The 20,208-nt window shown below is 42.4% G+C and overlaps 1 protein-coding gene across 3 annotated transcripts in view; it reads right to left on the bottom strand.

Moving 5' to 3' along the window:
- Positions 1 to 13,839, bottom strand: part of LOC123635560 — a 36,610-nt gene extending 22,771 nt beyond the window's left edge. The window contains exons 1-4 of one of the 3 annotated variants that reach the window (XM_045547832.1): positions 13,473 to 13,839; positions 12,454 to 12,699; positions 11,934 to 11,989; positions 3,785 to 4,641 (exon numbers count right to left, since the gene is read on the bottom strand). In XM_045547832.1, the coding sequence (XP_045403788.1) occupies positions 4,566 to 4,641; positions 11,934 to 11,989; positions 12,454 to 12,636 (315 nt within the window). In that variant the 5' untranslated portion in view covers positions 12,637 to 12,699; positions 13,473 to 13,839 and the 3' untranslated portion in view covers positions 3,785 to 4,565. Of the gene's footprint in view, positions 1 to 3,784; positions 4,642 to 11,933; positions 11,990 to 12,453; positions 12,818 to 13,472 lie in introns of those variants that run through there. The other 2 variants (XM_045547831.1, XM_045547830.1) reach the window with 2 other exon arrangements.
- Between the last annotated feature and the right edge of the window lie 6,369 nt (positions 13,840 to 20,208).

Genomic DNA, 20,208 nt, shown 5'->3' with positions numbered 1-20,208 from the left:
CAAAAGGTTTTTTTTTCCTTTGAGACAGCATCTTGCTCTGTTGCCCAGGCTGGAGTGCAGTGGCACAATCATGGCTCACTGCAGCCTGGAACTCCTGGCCTCAAGCAATCCTCCTGCCTCACTCTGCCTTCCAAGTAGATGGGACAGGTGCACACCATCATGCCTAATTTTTTGTTGTAGTTTGTAGAAACAGGGGTCTTGCTATGTTGCTCAGGCTTGTCTCGAACTCCTGGCCTCAATTGATCCTCCTGCCTCGCCTCCTGAAGTGCAGGGATTACAAGTGTGAGCCACTGTATTCGGCCATAAGAACCTTGTTGTCTCAAAAAGCAAATGATCTGGAAGAAATAAATTCACTTAAGAATGGTATAGACAAACTTGTGGCACATTTACGATTTGCTGGTTATTCAGAGAAGCTAAAAAATGTACTAGGCATAGCAAAATACTTGATATTACTGTGGCAGGAACAAGAGCTAGCTGCCTGCTCTGTGAGGATTGATCTAGGTAGAATACTGCATGGAATCCAGCGGGGGCAGTCCAATGTTCCAACAACTAAAATCTGATTTCCAAAGCATGACCCCAAGTGAGAGCTTTGTGATGAAATAGATATGGTGCACAAATGAATGCTCTTTACCAATGGCTAATAAACATGTGATCCCTTAGGGAAGGTTATTGCTGTGTATTTCCAGTCTCTATGGTTTTATTCTCCTTATTTTCAAATTTAAACACGTAACAAATAGGAAAACCGTACATGACACAGAGCATGCTGTAGAATGCTCCTTTAATGAAGAACACTTGAATTGCAAGACTAGAATGTTTTAAAACTCTTGATTTACTTAAAAATGCTAATGCTCGTCTCATATATTCTATATTTGTATTTTAAGAAATAACATGCCACATTTGAATGCTGTTTTAGTTGCCAAATAGTCTCCTATATATATTATTTCATCTCTACTGTAACTCCAAAGAGGTGGGCAGATGAGGCAACTGCAGCATGGGACCCCATTTCACCTGAAAAGGCATAACGCCAGCAAGAGCTACCACACAGGCTGACTTCTTGTGCAGGCCTCCTTCTCATTCTGTTTTTAAAACTCTTTACTATTATATTTCGTTTTCTTTATATTTTACAAAAATTTAAAGCTATGCTATGTCAGAAACCCTGGAAACATGTCTAAGGTCTTCCGATTAGAGAACTTTAAATGCCTAAGGACATGGCAATTGCATTTTAATTGCTTACTTAAAACAGCAGTTGTCTTCACACTGAAAATGGTAAGGAAGAGAGCAATCGACTAAATCCCGTTGTTGGCTCCAACAGGGTTATTATCCTGAAATTTTTTATTGTGGTAAAATAAACATAAAATTTACCATTTTTAGGTGTACAGTTCTGTGGCATTAAGTACATTCCCACTGTTGTGCAACCATCATCATCCATCTCCACAATTAAACACCAAATCCCCATTTCCCTCTTTCTCCAACCCCTGGCAACCATCATTCTACTTTCCAGCTCTAGGAATTTAACTACTCTAGGAACTTCATGTGAGTGTAATCATACAGTATTTGTCCTTTTGTGTCTGGCTTACTTCATTTAACATAGTATCTTCCAGGTCCATCCATGTTGTGGCACGTATCAATTTCCTTTCTTTTTAAGGCTGATTAATATTCTAACGTATGTATATACATTTTATTTATCCAATCATCCATCAATGGACACTTGGGTTGCTTTTACCTTTTGGCTACTGTGAAAAATGTTGCTATAAACATGGGAGTACAAACATCTGTCCAAGTCCCTTCTTTCAGGTATATGCCCAGAAGTGGAATTGCTGGATTATACGGTATTTCTATGTTTACTTCTATTCTTCCCATTCTCACACACCTAAACTAAGGAATGCAATGAATACACCAACCAAACATTGTGTGTTTTAACCAGGGCAGCGTTAAAAACCCACCAGATTTCTCTTGCATCATTTCTCATTGAACCTGTTGGAACACCTTACATCTAAGAACTTCCTTGAAGATGCCAAGGATCCGCAGGCTTAGGCCAGCTTCCGGAGCTCCTGCTGCAGACTGAGTCTCAGCTCTCCTGTTTACAGGAAACGGACCAAGCATGGCTCCGCCTGCAGTACAGGGGTGATTCCATACTGTGCCCAACACTCGGCTCTGCAACACCCCACAGACTTGGTTGACAGATTCTGAGGCCAAGGATGAAACCCAGTGATTTTTTATAAAACTCCTAACGGGGAAAACAGGAAGATCAGGGAAAGTGGTGAAATCCTCACCAAGGCCAACGATTGCACAACACATTACTCCTTGAAGCCCTTTTTTCCACCTGTTAAAACACTAAAAACTAGGAGTGTTTCAAATTACTTGAGGATTCACCAATCCCAGAACTTTCCCTTCTTGGTTCTTCCAAGGTTTCTGTCAGAAATTCTTTTTCTGTTTAAGAAAAAAAAACTCCAAGGAATTTCAGGAGTGGCAGTACAATACACAATGGGGCAGAGCCATCCCTCTCTTTAATCAAAAACATAGCCTAGCTTAGTTTAGAGAAATTTTGAATCTATGTACAACCCAGCACACATGATTGTACCGGGCTGTAATGTGGTCAGTGAGTCTGGAAAACAACAGTTCAGGGCCAAGTAGGTGTGGCTCAAGGGGTTACTGTGAGGAATGGTTCCCCTCTGCGTGGAGGAGGAGAGAGAATACAAGTTAAAGGGAACTGTGTGAACCAGCAAAGGAACACGGTAACCAGGACTGTCTAAGGACCAGTACAATGAAGGACAAAACTAAACCTATGTGGGGACTACTGCCTTCTAGCTCCCTGTCCTTCCCATTCTGTCCCAGCGGAGGACTTGATAATACAACTGGCCCATGTCTAAGACATTGAGTGGGCAGTACTGACTATAAAGTCCAACGCATGTTAAAAGGTCACACACATCGTTTTTCCCTCCCTGATCCCTTGTCTCCCTGTGGTAGCCAGGTTCAAACAGGGCCTGACCTTAGCAGCACTCTCTGTTCTCTTTGCTCAAGCATATGGATCATTGCTTTGGGGTCCTACACCAGTCAGCCATTCACAAGGTGGTAAGGTTCTCAGATATGGACGTGAGCCTAGGAAGAGGTAACATGCCCCTGTGTAGGCTTTGAGCCTAAAAATGCATATCACATGAAATTACCTGGGCCTTGTAGTGGGCTGTGAGCTAACACACAATAAAGTCACGCACTTTGATTCTTTTTTTGTTTTTTTAGACAGGGTCTTACTCTGTTGCCTAGGCTGGAGCGCAGTGGTGTCATCATAGCTCACTGCAACCTCAAACTCCTGTGCTCCTCTGGCAATCTTCCTGCCTCAGCCTCCTGAATAGCTGGGACTACAGGCACACACCACCATGCTAATTTTTTCTATTTTTTTTTTGTAGAGACAGGGTCTCACTATGTTGCCTAGGCTGGTCTTGAACTTGTGACCCTAAGCAATCCTCCCTCCTCAGCCTCCCAGAGTGCTAAGATTACAGGCCACAACACCTGGCCCACTCTGATTCTTGTCTGCTGTTGTTCCGTGTATACAGGACTGCAGAGGGAACAAGGATGACTGGCAGACGGGAAGTGGGAAATCCTGGTTTCTCTAATAACCCCACTTTCCACTCCCAACAGTTCTCTCTAGAGTAAGATGGAGGTTGAAGATACGTGCTCTGTTAAATTTCCCAATCTTTCAGCTGGCTTGGTATTTATAGCTTTATATCCCTGACATTGATTTGTGTCAGACAGCACTCCAGAGTAGTCCCTATGTACTCAACAGAAATAAAATAATTTACATTTTATTTTCATGTAAAGGTGATAGCAGCAGCAATAAGATGAGCATTCAATAAATACTTTTTGAATTAGGCTAGATTCTAAAGATCCTGAAAGAAGCATACCATGTCACTACTCACTCCTTAAATGCAAACGTTTACTTTTATTCATTCACACAATAATATTGTTTAGCATGTAGGGCTTTTTTTCCCTTCCTGCTTAAGTTGAATTTAATTTTGAACATCTAATAGTGCAGTGACAAGTGCCAAGCTGTTCTAATCAGGATACCTTTCACATTTACAAAAATGCTACAAATTTCTCTGAATAACACTCCAGAAATACTAATTCATGCTTAGTACTTATCAGATATTAGCCTTCTAAAGGTTCCAGGGTTTCAAGATCTTAACATATTTTCACTCAGCACTGCCATGCAAACAACTACCCCAGTGTTTGATCCTCAAGTTCCAAAACAAAGCAAAAAGAGAAGGAGTAACATTCCCTATACCCTGGGAGAGGTACAACACAGACACAGGGTGAGAGGGTTTCGGGGTCCTGGCCACCTGTTCCACATTCCTGTTTTGCCTTCCGTCTTCCTGGGCACGACGAGACTCCTCGGATGGAAGGCAAGATGGCTGCCATCCTTCAGTTATCACAGTACTGTACCTTTAGAATGGACAGCATCAGCACTGTGATAACTGAGCCAGGGCAGCCTGTCAGTCACTGTGTTGGCCAGCGTTGTCCTTTCTGGTGGCTGCACTGCTCCCTTTGAAGGCTGCCCATGAAGTGAAGGACTAAATGATCGCCTTCTGGCCGGAGACGTGAGGAGGCAGAAGAAAAAGAAGGATCAGAGCCCAGCAAGTGGTGTGGCTGAAATATTAAAAGGCTCAGTTGAATTATATCAGAATGAAAGAAGGACACATGATTTATATATATATTAATGAGGACGAACAACCACGTGATTAGGTTTTCACTCTCATCACCTATGCAGTAAGCTTCCCAGCTACATTTCACACCATCTCTCTTCCGGGCATAGATTCGCTGACTGCGCCTCCCTGACCTTAAGCATTCATGCAATAAATACACACTGAGGGGCTACTATGTTCCAAGACCTCACCTAGATGTTCAGGAAATGAAGATAAATAAGACATGGTCCCTGTCCTCAAAGTGCTTATAATCAAATATGGCAATAATACTGTCTAGCATTCAAAAATTTTCTAAGTGTTTTTTCTCATCTGGTTTTCAAAAGAATCCTTAGGGGTTGGCAACAAATTATTCATTTATTCATTTTTTATTCCAAAAAGGGTTCTGGAACTAGGTTAGGTATTATTACCCCATTTTACAGATAAGGAAAAAAGAAAAACCCGTGAGGTTCAGTGATTTACCTGCGATCGTATCTCTAAGTTATGGTGAACGGTGGCCCAAATCCATGTCAAACAAATAAACCCAGCGCTTTTCTTCCTTTACCCCATTTAGACTATCCAACTCTATCAATTGGATATTTAGTTTACAAAATTTACACAAACAGGACTACTGAAAACATCTTTTTGCTTAAGATTTTTAGTTTTCTCAGTAACTCAGATCATGAAGCAGAAACTAGTGGGATTTCATGCTTTAAGACGAAATGTACAACATTAGCAAAAATGACTTTCATTCCTCTTGCTGAGTGCTAAGAAAGTACTCAAACTGGTGACACTGATGTTTTTCCACAATAGTTAATGTCAATTCTGCAGTGATGGTGGCACAACAATCATTGACAACCTTTGGAATACTTTTTGAAAAATTAACATATACACATCACTTGCTTTGAAATTATCTGTACCTTTGAGATGTACCCTGAAGTCATCTCAGGGATGATTCTTACTTTTAATAAAAGTACAAAAAGATTCTGAAATTGGAATTGAGGCATCAGAAAATCAACTTATTAAAACTATGATTCACTTGGGTTTTTTCCATGTCAGTCACAAGGTCTCAAGTTATTTCAGTATGAGTGGAACTTGACAGATATTTGAAAAATAATTATGTTTTCAATTAGGCATTTGCTCCATTTGAAAGACTCATTATATGTAGATTAGATATTACCAATGTACTTCAAAGAAGTCAGATAGATGAATCAATTCTTTAGATCAGCAGAAGTCAGAGAATAAGAAAGAGTACAGTCAGTCTAGCCCAACAATTAAATATTAACTTTACATATTATGAAAATGACCTTATCTTCAGAAAAGCAGTATCCAATGAAATAATCCACCTACACACAAATTAAAAACAACATTCTCTAAAGTGCAAAAATATCTAAAAGTTAAGGAGGTCAACATCCAGGTCTGAGCCAACTGATGTAATACAGAGTTGGAACACGAGAGGGCAATGAAGATTTAAAAAAAAAAACAAAACCACACAGTTGGATCCCATAACCTAAGGTTCCTGGAAATAGTTGCGCATTTTCACCCAAATTATAAACATCTGTTATGTGAACAAAGATATTGTGAGTATTTTAAAATAAATTTTACATAGCTGATCCATCCGTAAAAAGATTACCACCTAACACTTCCTGACCACAAACTCTGTCAGCTTTGGAAAAGATGAATACTTACCCTAAAATACTGAAGGGTTGGGTAAGTATGGTATGGGAACAAATAACCCCGATATACTAGTACTTAGTTTAGACTCTTCTTCACCAAAATGGGTATTAGTGCAATTGAATGTCATATGAAATATACAAAGATGAACTAAATGTTTGTAACGTACTACAAAGCTGAAATTCACCCTCTTAGGCATCACCAAAACCCACACAACTATTAAACATTTTTGGTACAGTAAGTAAAGGATATTTCCTATTTTAATTTTTCTTTCATTTTTTTCTACCTAAATTAGAAAAAACAGCCAGGCATCCATAATAATTAAAAGCAAACTGCCATTATTCTGTGAATAGTTACTTAAATTAACATCGTTTCAGATTAATTCTAAAGCAGTTTTTAAGGAAGAAAAATATGGGTTGTCAGAACAATATTTTATAAATAATAATAAATGCTTCAAAAATGTAAGTTTTGTTTCTTCTTGGAAATTACTGTTCATAAATGTATATTTTTGAAAAACTGAATCTATCAGAAACATTTTTTTCAATATATTTTTCTTCTAAGAATTGAACTGTTTAAATTTAAAAACAAGTAACTACAGGTTCTCTTGCTACAGTAACAAAGTACACTGCATAGTGAGAGAGGAAGAGATAAAACAGTGTCGCTTTCCTCCAGAGGTCAAAATGATTTTAAACTAGTTATTCTACATTAAAAATGATACAACTAAGAACAATTCCTTCATATGCATATACCAAATACTAATATATAAATTATCTAGAAAATTACTTACTTAGGGAAAATTAGTATACCAAAGAATTTGCTTTTAAATACTGTGGAGTACAAATGTATACACAAAAAGCATGTTACATTCTTCATATCTATAAACTGAAAATATGACTTTAAACCTTTAATTTAAATATTAGATTATATATTAAATAATTGGAGGTATTAGGAAAATATTGTTGGCAATGCAAAATATTTGAAAATATCTTTAAACTATAGTTTACTTAAATCCACTGGTCTTTTAACTAAAGTATGATTTTCCCTCCTAACTTGAAAATCATATAAAATGTGCAAATCTGACCACACTATGATGTTATAAACATGTAAATAAAAGATGCTCAATTGTCAACTACTGCTTTGTCAGAAGTACACAGAATGTATACTTGCATTTTATTGCAAAACTTTGCTATATTGTTATAATTTTTATTTATTTGTTTTTGAGACAGAGTTTTGCTGTATCACCCTGGGTAGAGTGCTGTGGTATCAGCCTAGCTCACAGCACCCTCAAACTCCTGGGCTCAAGCGATGCCCCTGCCTCAGCCTCCCAAGTAGCTGGGACTACAGGCATGCACCACCACAGCTGGCTAATTTTTTCTATTTTTAGTTGTCCAGCTAACTTCTTTCCATTTTTAGTAGAGACGGGGTCTCAAACTCCTGACCTCAAGCAATCCTCCTGCCTCGGCCTCCCAGAGTGCTAGGATTACAGGCGTGAGCCACCAAGTCCGGCCCTACATTGAGTTTTTAAAAACCAACTTGTGCCAAAGATTTGTGGGAAACCTGGAGTAAGGGGGTTAACAGATTTTCTTCTCTTTTGTGGAGAAATAAGTTGGCTAAAAATGCAAGGAAAAGCCAAGGACCACTGCCCTGTACAAAATCAGCCCTGATTCTCAAAAAGAAGCATAATAGGATAATTATAGAGATGGTGTCATCATTTTACCTATGTCAAGCACCAGCCCCTAAATAATCTTACACTACATAAGCGTAGCAGGTCCGTGCAGAGGGAAGGAAATCTACAGTAGAAGACACGTAGACAGTAACACAGAGGGAGGAATGAGCTTTCTCTCTCATGCTGACTGGGATTTTAGTCCGAAAAACCTCCAGGAGACTAAAACTTTAAAAATGAATGGACTGGCCTACATATTCTATTATATGGGCCCTTCTCCTTCATATGTGAACTCAGCATACATATTTTTAGTCCAACTGTCTACTCCACAGTTAATTTACCTTCTGATTTTGCTCCAGATCACATTTCACACACCGCTCCCCACCCCTGCTGGTTTTTAGATTTTACAGTTTGCTAACAATTCAGTTTTATATACCAACTAACTTCAAAATGATCCACCCTTGACTATCTTCTAAAAACCCTCACGGTCTCCAACTAATGGGTGATTTCCTCATTACTGCAGCACTGCCATTTAAAAATGCTGGGTCTCAAATTTTCAAATTCCCTTAATGGAAGCTAAAGGGGCCAATACCAAAGACTTGCATTGACCTCCATTCTAGAGCCTTGGGCTGTTCCAGAAACACAATTACACTCCACTTTTCTACAGAGTCCACCATTCTTGAAGCTTCTATTTCTATACTGTAAAGTGAACACATCTCTACTTTACATACACCATGTTGGTACTGCACTCATAAAGCGCTACATCATACACTGGAATTTAAGTTGGGACTGTTTGTTTTATTTCAAGTCAACAGTATACTCCTCCTAAAGTCAGAAACTCTTTTATTCATGTCCCTTCACAACACTTTTACTTCCACAAAATGAAAGCTCAACAAATATATGATTAATTGATGAACCTCTTTCATTTCTCAGGGAGCCTCTAAATAGGGTTATCAACAAAAATACATGTTTCATTCCAGTCTGTCTCTATGGTCTTAGGTAAGGTATTGGACAGTTTGTCATCTATAAAAAGAAAAGATAGTACTAAATGGCCCCTAAATCCCTTCCAGAGCCATTTCTGAATCTCATTAGACAAAACCCCAAAGACAGCACTATCTTTATTCATGTCAGCATTGTACTTTTTTTGGAGAAAAAGATTCAGCAACCTTGTGGGCTCAATTACTGCTGGTAAGGCCCTGATGTCGGGGGCAGAAAGCAGATGAAGGAAAGAAAAAGGAGAAAATAAATGGAGGGGAGTGACAGATGAGTGGAATCACTAAAATGCCACTGGTTGTCACATCTGTTACTGTGCCACACATTGTTTTCTCACATATTTTGCTATGCCCAACAGCCTTTACAAAAGCAACAATAGCCAGGTGTGTGGGTACCCAAATTTTCCCATGACATTCCTGCTGGCCCTTCTAGAACCCTGAACTTTTATATTGATCTCCCTGAGTAGGACATGGCTCCTACCTAGACATGCGCTAAGCAGTCACTATGAAGTCTCACATACTGTAAGAGTAATACAGTAATACTCTTGGGGTCCCTAAGTCTTCACATGGAACACAGCAGTGGAAAGTAGGTGGTTGACAAACATGAAAAAACAGTATTTCATGCAGTCACCTCTTCTGAAATTAATACATGGACAAAAAAGAGCAATGGAGACCTGAGCTGTCCAGTAGAAGTATAATGAGAGCTATAATTTTAAATCCTCTATTAGCCATGTTTAAAAATAAACAGGTGAAATTATTTTAACAGTGTATTTTTATTTAACTCAATATATCCAAAGTATTGTCATCTGAACAGGTAAGGAATATAGAAATTATTAATCAGCTATTTTTTTGGTACTAAGTCTTTGAAACTGAAAAGTATTTTACACTTATAACACATCCCAATTCAAACCTTAAATTTTCATCAGAAATACTTAATCTGTATTTATATTTCAAAAAACTTGCAGTTTAAAAAGTATATGCATAGGCCCAAGTATGTTCCCAAACATACTGAAGTATTCCAATAACAGAATCAAGTATCAATTTCAAAAATTAAATTAAAAGTTCAGCTCATCACCTTTGCCCTATTTCAGGTGGCTGATAGTCACGTGTGGCTAGTGGCTACCCTGTTAGTGCAGGTATAGACAATCCTGTCTCTCTCACCTGGATTCTTTTAAACCTGAACCAGAGCAAATGATATTAACTCATCAACCTGCAAGTCCTTTTACAGCACCCACCAGGTGCTCAACTTATGCCAAGTATTTTCTGTCCCATTTCTAATCCTTACACTGTCAATACTTCAGTGATGATAATTTTTTATGCAGCCTTTCCCAAGACTGAATAACTCCTTTAGCTCAGAGAGTGGCACATCTCAATTCAGGGACAGAATGCAGACACTGAGAGTCAAAGATATGCAGTTAATTTCTAAGGTACAGGTGGAAAATCCTGACACTGTTACCTCTTTGTCTAGGATGTTAGTCACCCTGCAAAAATTACAATCGTTGTTTATAATGAACCTCTCAACTTACATACTCAAAGCAGCTGTCACTGCATCCTCAGATTCTCTGCCTTCCCCAAATGCTCCCTCCTAGTTCTCCCAACAACATTCTCTATCTATAGCCACTCCGTAAAGCACATTCCAGGAGCCCCTCTTTAATTCATTCTGATAAGTGTTTGTTATTGTTGACATACCAAAACATATGAATAATTCAATAAATGAATCTCAAACCATCCTATTAATCATTCATTGGTCCAGGTACCCAAGTCTACTATGACAAAAGCTTTTCTGAAATACATGGAAAGTATCCCCCCCATCCTTCCCCAAAGGAACCAACTGCAAACACTACAGCTTTTGCTGTCTTCTCACTCCCTATGTCAAAGTTCACTGTGTCCTTCCTACAGCTGATTTTAATGTTTATCTTTTAAAGGAGCTGGATTCCTAAGGTAGTTCTATTTTGAGCCTCTTCCTGTTCCGAAGCTAAAGTTGGAAGGGCTTAGGTGGTGATGTCATGAAGGGAGACTTAGCTTCTACAGAAGGGTCTCCTCTGGCAACTGCGGGGATGCTCAAATGGGGGGGAATATGAGAGTGTCACTTCTGATCTCTTTCCCCTCCTTCCTTTTAGAGCACCAGCTATTTATGAGCTACAAGAAAACAAGTTCAAATAACCATGCAAACATATTCACATACTTCACATGCTAAACATCTCATAAATAAAAAGCCTGGGAAGAAGAAAATTCCTCATTCTAGGAAAGGGGGTGACAATCTCTTTCTCCACCCCTCTCCCCAAATATCTATCAAAGGACCCGGGGGCAAAGGGGGTAGGAGGAACAGCTACTAAGAAGAATAAAGGGATTATATATATAGGAGGCTTGAAAAGGGAAATGCTGTTGGGATAATCAGGGCAGAAGGAGATCCTTGGGTCCCTTCTTTTCCACTGTTTTCTCCTCCCTTTTGGAATGGTTAGACTTGGGGCAGGGTGTGCCGTCTGCTTGGGAGGCGTGTTTGGCTCTGGAAAACCAAGAGGGGCCAGGGTGGGGCCCAGGGAAGGAAAGCCAGAGACAGACTGCTTAGGCCTGGTTCTGAGCTAAGATTAAGGGAAGAATAAAAGGGGCTGTGGGAGGAGAGCAGATTCGATTACAAGATCCAGTGGAGAATAAAAAACAGCACACTGGGGTGAAGGGAGTCACCTCCTCTCTTCCTCTTAACCTATGCTCAGCAGTTACTTGCTGGTTAGTGGGGTGCTGGTCCAGAGGGAAGAGAAAATCCCAACACATATGCAGACCACAACTTGCGGGGGGAGGGGTTGGGGGTATAGACGTGCAAATGCAATCAGCAGGTGAAAGAAGCACTTTTTGGCCAAATCCAGGACGGGGGGTGGGGGCCTTGGCTAAGAGTCCGGGAGAGCAGGGGATTCCCTGGTTTCTCAAGCTCACCTCTCCTCCAGAGCAGGAATAAGCACAGGTGTGGTCTTTCTCCAGGACGGTGGCAGCTGGCGTGTGGATAGCCGGGTGAGGGGTAGCAGAGTGAGCAAAGGATTCCTCGCCCGGGACGGCAGAAGCCCTGGGGTGAGCTACGGCTCCCAGCTGCAGGTCTCTGCCAAGTCCCCTCCCCCTTCCTGAAAACCGACCTGGACCAGAATAAATTACAGCAACGCACCCCCCTCCCCAATAATGTTTCTAATAAAAGAAACAGCCTCTCATGCCTACATAAAAAACTGCGAGCTCCAGTTGATGGAAATAAACAGGTGAGCCCGGAGAGAAGCGGGAAGACGGGGAACCGGAGAACGAAGAGGGGGAGGCGTTCCCGAACGTGCAGAGAAATCGAGGCTTCCCCGCCCTCTCTCCACACCCCCTCCTCTCCGGCCCGGGAGAATCTGCGTGGCAGGGTGCAAGCTCAAAACGCCACTCTGACAGACCCTTCCTCTCCCCGCCCCGCGCCCATTCTCCCTCCTACCCAGGCTCCGGAGTCCCGGCCTCGTGGCAGCGCCGGTCCCGGCGCCGCGCGGGGCTCGCCCTCAGCCCAGACCGCCGCTGCCGACGCCACCGCCGCGGGGACTCCGGTCTTCCTCTCTCCTCCCTCCTCCTCCTCCTCCGCCTCCGCCTCCTCCACGCAGACTCCTCCCGCCGGATCCTTCATGTAAACAACATCCAGGCTCTATTTACAGTCGCCGCCGGACGGCGAGGGACCCGCGCCAGCACCCTGGAAGAAGGCGGGGGTGGGGGAAAACCGAGTGCGCAACATTTACACACGTACCCCGCCCCTCCGCGCCGCTGCCCCTCCATGGGGCCGAAGTGGGGCGCCCGGGGGCTCCCCGCGCCCTCTGCCAACCTGTGCCGTCCCCGACACTCCAGCGAGGGCCACAGCCCAACCGCAGACATGCCCACAGGCGAGGTCGCCCTCCCCACCCCGCAGCGAAAAAAAATACACACCCTAACAACAACAAACCCAGCCCAGCAACACCCTCGGAGTCGTCCCGGAGTGCGAAGCCCCAGGCCCGCCCCGCGCCGCCGCCCCCGCGCCCCGCCGCCTACCCCGCGGTGGCGAACTGCGTGCGATCCCCGCAGGAGGCCGGGGCAGGCGCCCCGCGCCGGGCAGTGGCGCGCCCTCGGCCCCCGCCGCCGCCCAGCCCGCCCCGGGCCCGCCCCCGGCCCCCCGCCCCCCGCGCGGGTGCCGAGCGGGCCGAGCCCCGCGGCTGCGTGAGCGCGTACGCGCGCGCCGCGGCCAGCCTCGCCGGAACGGCTCTCCTCGCCCCCGCGGCTTCCCGCGCCCCCCGCCGGCTCCGGCGCGCCGTGAGACCGGGCCGCGAGCACAGCGGCCGGAGCTCCACCGCGGCGCACGGGCGCGCACTCGGACGTCGGCACTCGGCCGCACGGAGCCCCGCGCCGAGCCCCGCACGCCTCCCGCCTCCCGCCGGCGCCCGGCCCCGCGCGCACCCGGCCGCCCCCGCGCCCGGCCGCCGCCCCCACACCCACCTGCGCCCCGGGGGTCCCGGCCCCCCTTCCTTTGTTCTTCCCGCTATTTGCATGAGGATTATCTAATGACGCAGCAAGGCTCGCCACAACGTGACCGTCGCCATTTTTCTGTTTTTATTCTATCTCTGCCATGTGATGGATTGGGGGGGGAGAGGTTTGGAAAAGGGAGACAGGATTAAAAAAAAAAAAAAAAAAACTTCCGGGTCTCATGACCGGGAAGGGAGAAAAACAAAAGGGAGACGAGACACAACTCCGGGGGAAGGATGTGTGTGTGCGTGCGTGCGTCTGTGCGCGCCTCCCCTCCGCTGCCAGGAGAAGGGAGGCTCCGGCGGCTGACAGGCGGCGTCCGCCCACCCTGGGGAGCCCAGTGACCCCGGAGGGCACAGATCGCACCCTCTCGCTGCGGCAGTCGGCTGTCCCGGCGCCACGCGCCGCGGAAGCTCCGGGAAGCTGTCAGCCTGCTGCCTGCCTCTGGCTGCCTGGCCCGTCCGCCCCAGAACTCGCTTTCGCTCCGAGGCGGCTGTAGGGATCTGGGTTATGTTCAGGGTAGTCTCGTTATTACCATAAGGGGGAAAATAATAGAGTGTAAAGGCCGCCCTATTTCCTAAGTTTTAAAGTAGTTTTCTTCGACGCTGTTGTTTATGACAACCGCGTGGCAACACCTGGCAGAATCTAATACATTGGTTGGAACCCTTCCCCTCTCCCCTTTTTTCGCTCTTCCCAAAGAGAGACACACCCTTGTGTGGTGTCCAATGCGGTTTGTTTTCCGAGGACGGACCATTCATCGCGGATTAATTTATTTAGGAAGAAATTTTAAATAAGTGATTGTTCAGGGTCAGGGAGGGTTGTTTCAGAACACAGTTGCATAGAGCAAGGTGGATTCGTGTTACACTGATCTCATTTACATTCAGAAGGCGTGATAGACATTTCATTCTTTCCCAAGTTCACGGTTGCTGGAAAAAAAAAACCCTAAAAAATATTTAGGAACTGAGCCACGTTTTCCAATGAGATACAAAATTTTGTACTTTTGTTTACTACTGTATTTCCTTAAGGCACTTTCACTTTTGTTTCTCTTGAGTTTCCTTTCTGGTTTTTTGCTCTGTTTCATAATTCAGAGCAGAAATGGACGTTAGAGCTGACTAGGGTCATCACTTTACAGGCGAAGTAACTGAGGCCGTGAGTAGTGATGGGAGTTGCTCTAGGTCACAAATTCAATTAGAGTCTAGTTTGGATTGAGCACTATTCACCTGCCATTTCTGTTAGGAGGGTTGAGGTAGAGGATAGGGATGAAGGATGGGCGTGGAGGAGGTAGTTGGTAGTGATGTATGGCAGTAATTTTACTTTGTAACATTCGTATTCTAGCAGTTAAAGATGAAGAACACTTAGGAAGTCAGTCTCTTCTTAGGACTGGCGTGAGACTGATTGCTTCTTTAAAACTGTCTTTCTTGTGATTTGATTCAGATATATGTGTTAATTCAGATTTGGTTTCACCTTTCCCTGGACGACTTTCTCACGGAACGTGACTACATGATTGTTGTGAAGTGTTTTCATAAGCCTCACAGAGTTAACCACTGTTTGCTTTGTTCACCCACTGTGTGGTCTTTATATTTATTTCATGGTGACTTTCACACTTCAGCATACAGAACAGTTGCTGTATCTCCCTCTACTAGAGTGCCAGAGCCCCATCACGTTCATTTTATATCTCCCATTTAGCACTGTGCCTGGAATGAATGGACAAATGAAGGCCTGAAGAGGATCTTTTCCATAATTCCATCCTGACTGCCTCTAGGAAATTCCTTGCATGTTTCCGGTGAAGGTGGAACACTAGAGATGCTTTGTGATTCTTACACCTTTGCAGACCATTTTTGGCAGGCTTCTTTAGTTACAGAGCCAGGCAAAACATATTTTGGTTTCTCATTTTTTTTAACCAACTGCTTTTCCCCCCTCATTTTACCATCTTTGGTTCCTCTTCTTTAAATTCTTGCTAATTCATATAAATAAATTAGTTATGCCAACTCTTGCCCTTTGGGAGTTGTTTTTGCTTTCATAGACTCCAAAAGTTCAGTTTAGTTTAAGCTGTGACTTAACCCTGCTCAACCTGGAAGCAAATCTCACCAGGAGCATTCTTACCGAGGCTGATTCTTACTGGGATCTAGTGAACTAGCTGAGAAGGTTGGCAGTTTAGAAGGCTAAGGAGGGCTGCTGAAAATATGTTAGCATCAGGACAAAAAGTATACATTTATCAAAAAACCCCTAGGGAATAACTGATGTATATACGTAATTATATTTACAGCTCAGAGAAGGGTCTGGATTGTCACAGATGAATTCTTATACATCTGGATGGGTAAGGTTTCATTACATATTTGAATATAAACTGCGTGGATTCCTTTGAAAGAGGCAAAATGAAGTTGATATGACTGACTGTAACATCTAAAACCTATATGTTTCATCCCAGGTAACAACAGTGTGATAATAATTTAAGTGTAAAGTTGGGCATGATGGCTCGTGTCTGAAATCCTAGCACTCTGGGAGGCCGAGGTGGGAGGATTGCTTGAGCTCAGAAGTTCAAGAGTAGCCTGAGCAAGAGCGAGACCCCATCTCTACTTAAAATAGAAAAATTAGCTGGGCATCATGTTGCATGCCTGTAGTCCCAGCTACTCCGGAGGCTGAGGCAGGAGGATTGCTTGAGCCCAGCAGTTTGAGGTTGCAATGAGCTATGATGATGCCACTGCACTCTACAGGGGTGGCAGAGCAAGACTCTATCTCAAAAAAATAAAGTAATTTAAGCGTAATATTATCAACTTCCAGCAAGGTAGAGATGAAGCCTAATTATATATATAAAGTCATTTGTTCTCTTAAATACAAAACTGAAGAGAGAAAGAATGAACATAGCCCCAAAGATATAATTATAGGAAATACTTCCATATCTCATCTTCTACACACATGCACTCAAGTCATTTTAGAAAAGATCAAACTTTAGTCCAACTCTTACAGGCACCCCAATAATCTTCGTGCTCTCTCCAATACATGAAAAATGACAATTACTGGTGTCATGATGAGAGCAGGCTTTGGAGTCAGATACTAATCTGAACTCTACCAATCTGTTAATTTTGTCATCCTGGGAAAGTTACTTATCATTGTGATTCTCAGTTTCTTTACTCATAAGATGGGCATAATACTACCTAGCTCAAAGAGGAGTTTTTAGGATTGAAATTTAATCAAAATTTAATAAAATAATGTGAAGCACCTAGCATGATACTTGGAACATAATCTTTAATAAAGGTTGGCTATAATAATTTTTTAATTGCATTTTTATTTACCCCATGCACTTCTCAGAATTATTTTTTCCCTTTTGGCTCCCTGCTCTTGAAACTTCAACAGATTTACTGATAGTGAAAGTTCTGTGACTATGAAGATAAATCAGAATAGATCCAGCCCTCAAGAAGTTCATACTTCAGCCTTGGAAAAAAACACAGATACAAGTAATTAGATTAATACTGGTGATTGAAGAAGAAGAGCACTTTGTACCACTTTATGATGATCTACCTGAAATGTATTTAATTAAGATCTAGATTTATTAATATCTACACAATTACACAGTTTATAGAACAGTTAGGAAAATGCCCCCAAACCTCACATTTTCACATAAATGAGGAATATTATCTTTAAAACTCCATCTAATCAGTATAATTCTTCAGCTTTTAAAAACAGCTTTCTGGTCTAGTATAAGAGGCAGGCTCTTATTACCTTCACAGGAAAAATATGCCAGGTTGTCCTTTGAAGTAATGTTGGAGAAATGTACTTAATAAGAAGCACTCTGCTTGTTAATTAATTAGAGTGCTTTAATCAAGAACTATTTTCTGAGAAACTTATTCCCAGCCCTGGGTCAGGTGCTGAAGAAACAAAGATGGTGAAGATACAGACTTTGCCCTTAAGGAACTCATAATCTAATAGTGCTTCATTCAACAAACGTTTATTGATTTCCTACTGAAGATGCAATGGTGAATAAGACATTGAGCTTAGTCTGTTGGGAGATTGATATATACACATATCTTTCCAGCTTCCTCAAGAAGTGTATGATTGACACATGGTTTGGACAAGACAGAATATATATTACATATACAAATATGCACACACATGCACATATGTATATTCCATCCTTCCCTAGAACTTTTTTGTTCCTTGAAACAAAGAGTAGTTGAAATAAGAGTTTGGTCTCTACAGTCCAAGTGAACCTGGGAGTTTTGCTAATGTTAAAGGGGTGAAGTTATATTCAATTTTCCTCAAGTCTGGGCTATTTAAATAGCCTTCTGGTTTCTCAATTCCTGTCCTTCGAACTCTGTTTTGTTCTCCCCAGGGCTACTACAATGATGATTCTAAAATGCAAACCCGATATTATTTCCCTACTTAAAAACATCCAAGGCTCCCCATTATCTGCCAAGCATGGCACACGATACCCTTTGTGATTGTGCTCTGCCAAGCCTTCCAGCCTTATCCTCCTTCACGCTCACAGGAAGGGTTGCCAGATTTAGTAATAAAAATACAGGACACCTAGTTAAATTTAAATTTCAGATAAACCGTAACTTTTTTGGCATAAATATGTCCAAAATATCGCATGGGACACACTTATACTAAAACATTTTCATCGTTTATGTGAAATCCAAATTTAAGTAGGCATCTTGTATTTTATCTGCAACCATACCCATGCCCGATTGATGAACTTTCTATTCCTCACTGGTCTCTCCTTGCCTTTGTAAGTGCATGTCCCTTAGCCACATGATATTCTTTGCTACTTCTCCAAAAGCCAGGCATGGAGTGCTGGAACTCTGCAGGTGCGAGCTTGGCATCCAATGTGCCTGAGGGTGGGCCTTGCCATGTGTGTGCCTTACTTAATAGCTGGGCTTTTGCCCCAGGTCCTATTCATCCTTTTCATTCTCCCTCCTGGAACTGGAGTTCTGCCCTGAACCCTAGTTTACTTGGCTGGAACGTACATATAGTTTTTCACCCTTGCCAGCTCTCTCCCTGGGGCTGTGGGCAAGATTCTTTCTACCAGCTGCTGGATGGGCTCCTGGGTGGATTATTGAAACCTGCCACAGACAATGCCACCTTTCTGTCTTGCCTATTACAAAGGATAACAAGAAACTCAAATGAAATCAAGTTTGTGAAAGTGGTTTGTAAAGTGTAAAGCCTCTATTATGATAACTTAGAGACAAATTTCAAGCTCTTCCTGGCATTGTGCATGAAAGTCCCTCTCTAAAGTACCCTGGATTTCTCTTGTTTCTGCTCATGCCTAGTGACATATGATGTGGAAAATTACATGGAAATTTCCCAAATGTTCTTGAATTTTGATCATTCTGCCACAGTGGTTATTACATTATGAGTGGATCTAGACCAGTGGCTTTAATTTAAAATTTTTTAATTTTATTAACCAGGACATACCTCTTCACAACTGAAAAAAAAGTCTCACAAAATATGTCTTATCCTGAGTATGTGTAATGCACTCTGATATTTTCATTCTATTTCAGTTTTTAAAAACTGGTCAACCCACCAAATCAATGTCATAACCCACTAATGGGTTGTTACTTGCATTTTGCCAAACACTGATCTGCACTATCCAATGAGATTCCCTGTATTAACCAACTGACCGGGACAATTGTCAGATGTTTACCTCATTTGGTGCTGTCTCCAACAGGAACCACCTTGCCCACTGAAGAAGCTGAGGCCACCTCACTGAGGTAGGTCACAGTCATTCCCACTGATAAGACCACAGCAAGCAGAGTACTGCAGCCAGACTTTCTAAGCTGCCTGAGGATAATATATATAATTCCTTGCCATTTATAAAAATGGATAGCTGCAAAATTATCACAAATGGGAACTATATTCATCTTTGAATAGAGGGATATTATTTGGGGGCAATTCTTTCTCAGACTCTTCAAATTATTTCTGGTTGGGTAAAAGAGATTTTGAGGTATCCAAGGTTTCACATTGATTTCAGAGACAAGAAAACATAAAAGCAAAGCTCGCTCACTCACTGCCGTGATTTTGTTTTACTCTCATTCCCCCTAAGTGGATTAGTTTAATATTCAGATTTCATTCTAACGGTCTGCTTTAAGAAGCTGGGCAAGAATAGATTCCAGAAAAAATAAAGACAATAATGGAAAGGGAGAATGGTCCAAATGGAGTGGAAAGACGACAAAATATATAAGGAGTTCTTATGATAAAGGTAGTCAATCAAGTTGCAATAATTCAGGTTCCCCACCTTCCCTTGCATAGAGCTGTCTCCTTTTTCCTTTATGATTGGGTTGTAGGCTTTTTGTTTTGTTTTGTTTTGTTGGCCTTGAAAAGATGAGTTTCAGCTTAGTAGTGTCACAAAAGCTGGATTAGAGAGAGTTTAAGAGAGAACAGAAGAGCAATGAGAGGCAGCTAGTACAGACAACTGTTTGGCTACAAGGGTTAGGAACAAATAGGATGGTAACCAATGAAGGAAGTGGAGTCAAGAGGAGATTTTCATTTGTTTATGAAATAGTTGAAATGACAGCATGGTTGTACGCTGATGGAAATGATCCACTACAGGAAAATTAATGCTGTAGGACAGAGAGAGAAGGTTTGCTGGCCTTGTGTTCCTGATTCTGTGAGAATCAAGAACAGTTTTGTCAGTGAGGAAAGAAGCACAGTTACCAGCTGAGAGCAAGAATTGGGGGAGAAGAAAGGAATAGGGGTGAAACTTTATTAGAGC

Source organism: Lemur catta, chromosome 3, assembly GCF_020740605.2.
Source record: "Lemur catta isolate mLemCat1 chromosome 3, mLemCat1.pri, whole genome shotgun sequence".
NCBI lineage: Eukaryota > Metazoa > Chordata > Mammalia > Primates > Lemuridae > Lemur > Lemur catta.
This window is presented reverse-complemented; position numbering and strand designations above follow the sequence as displayed.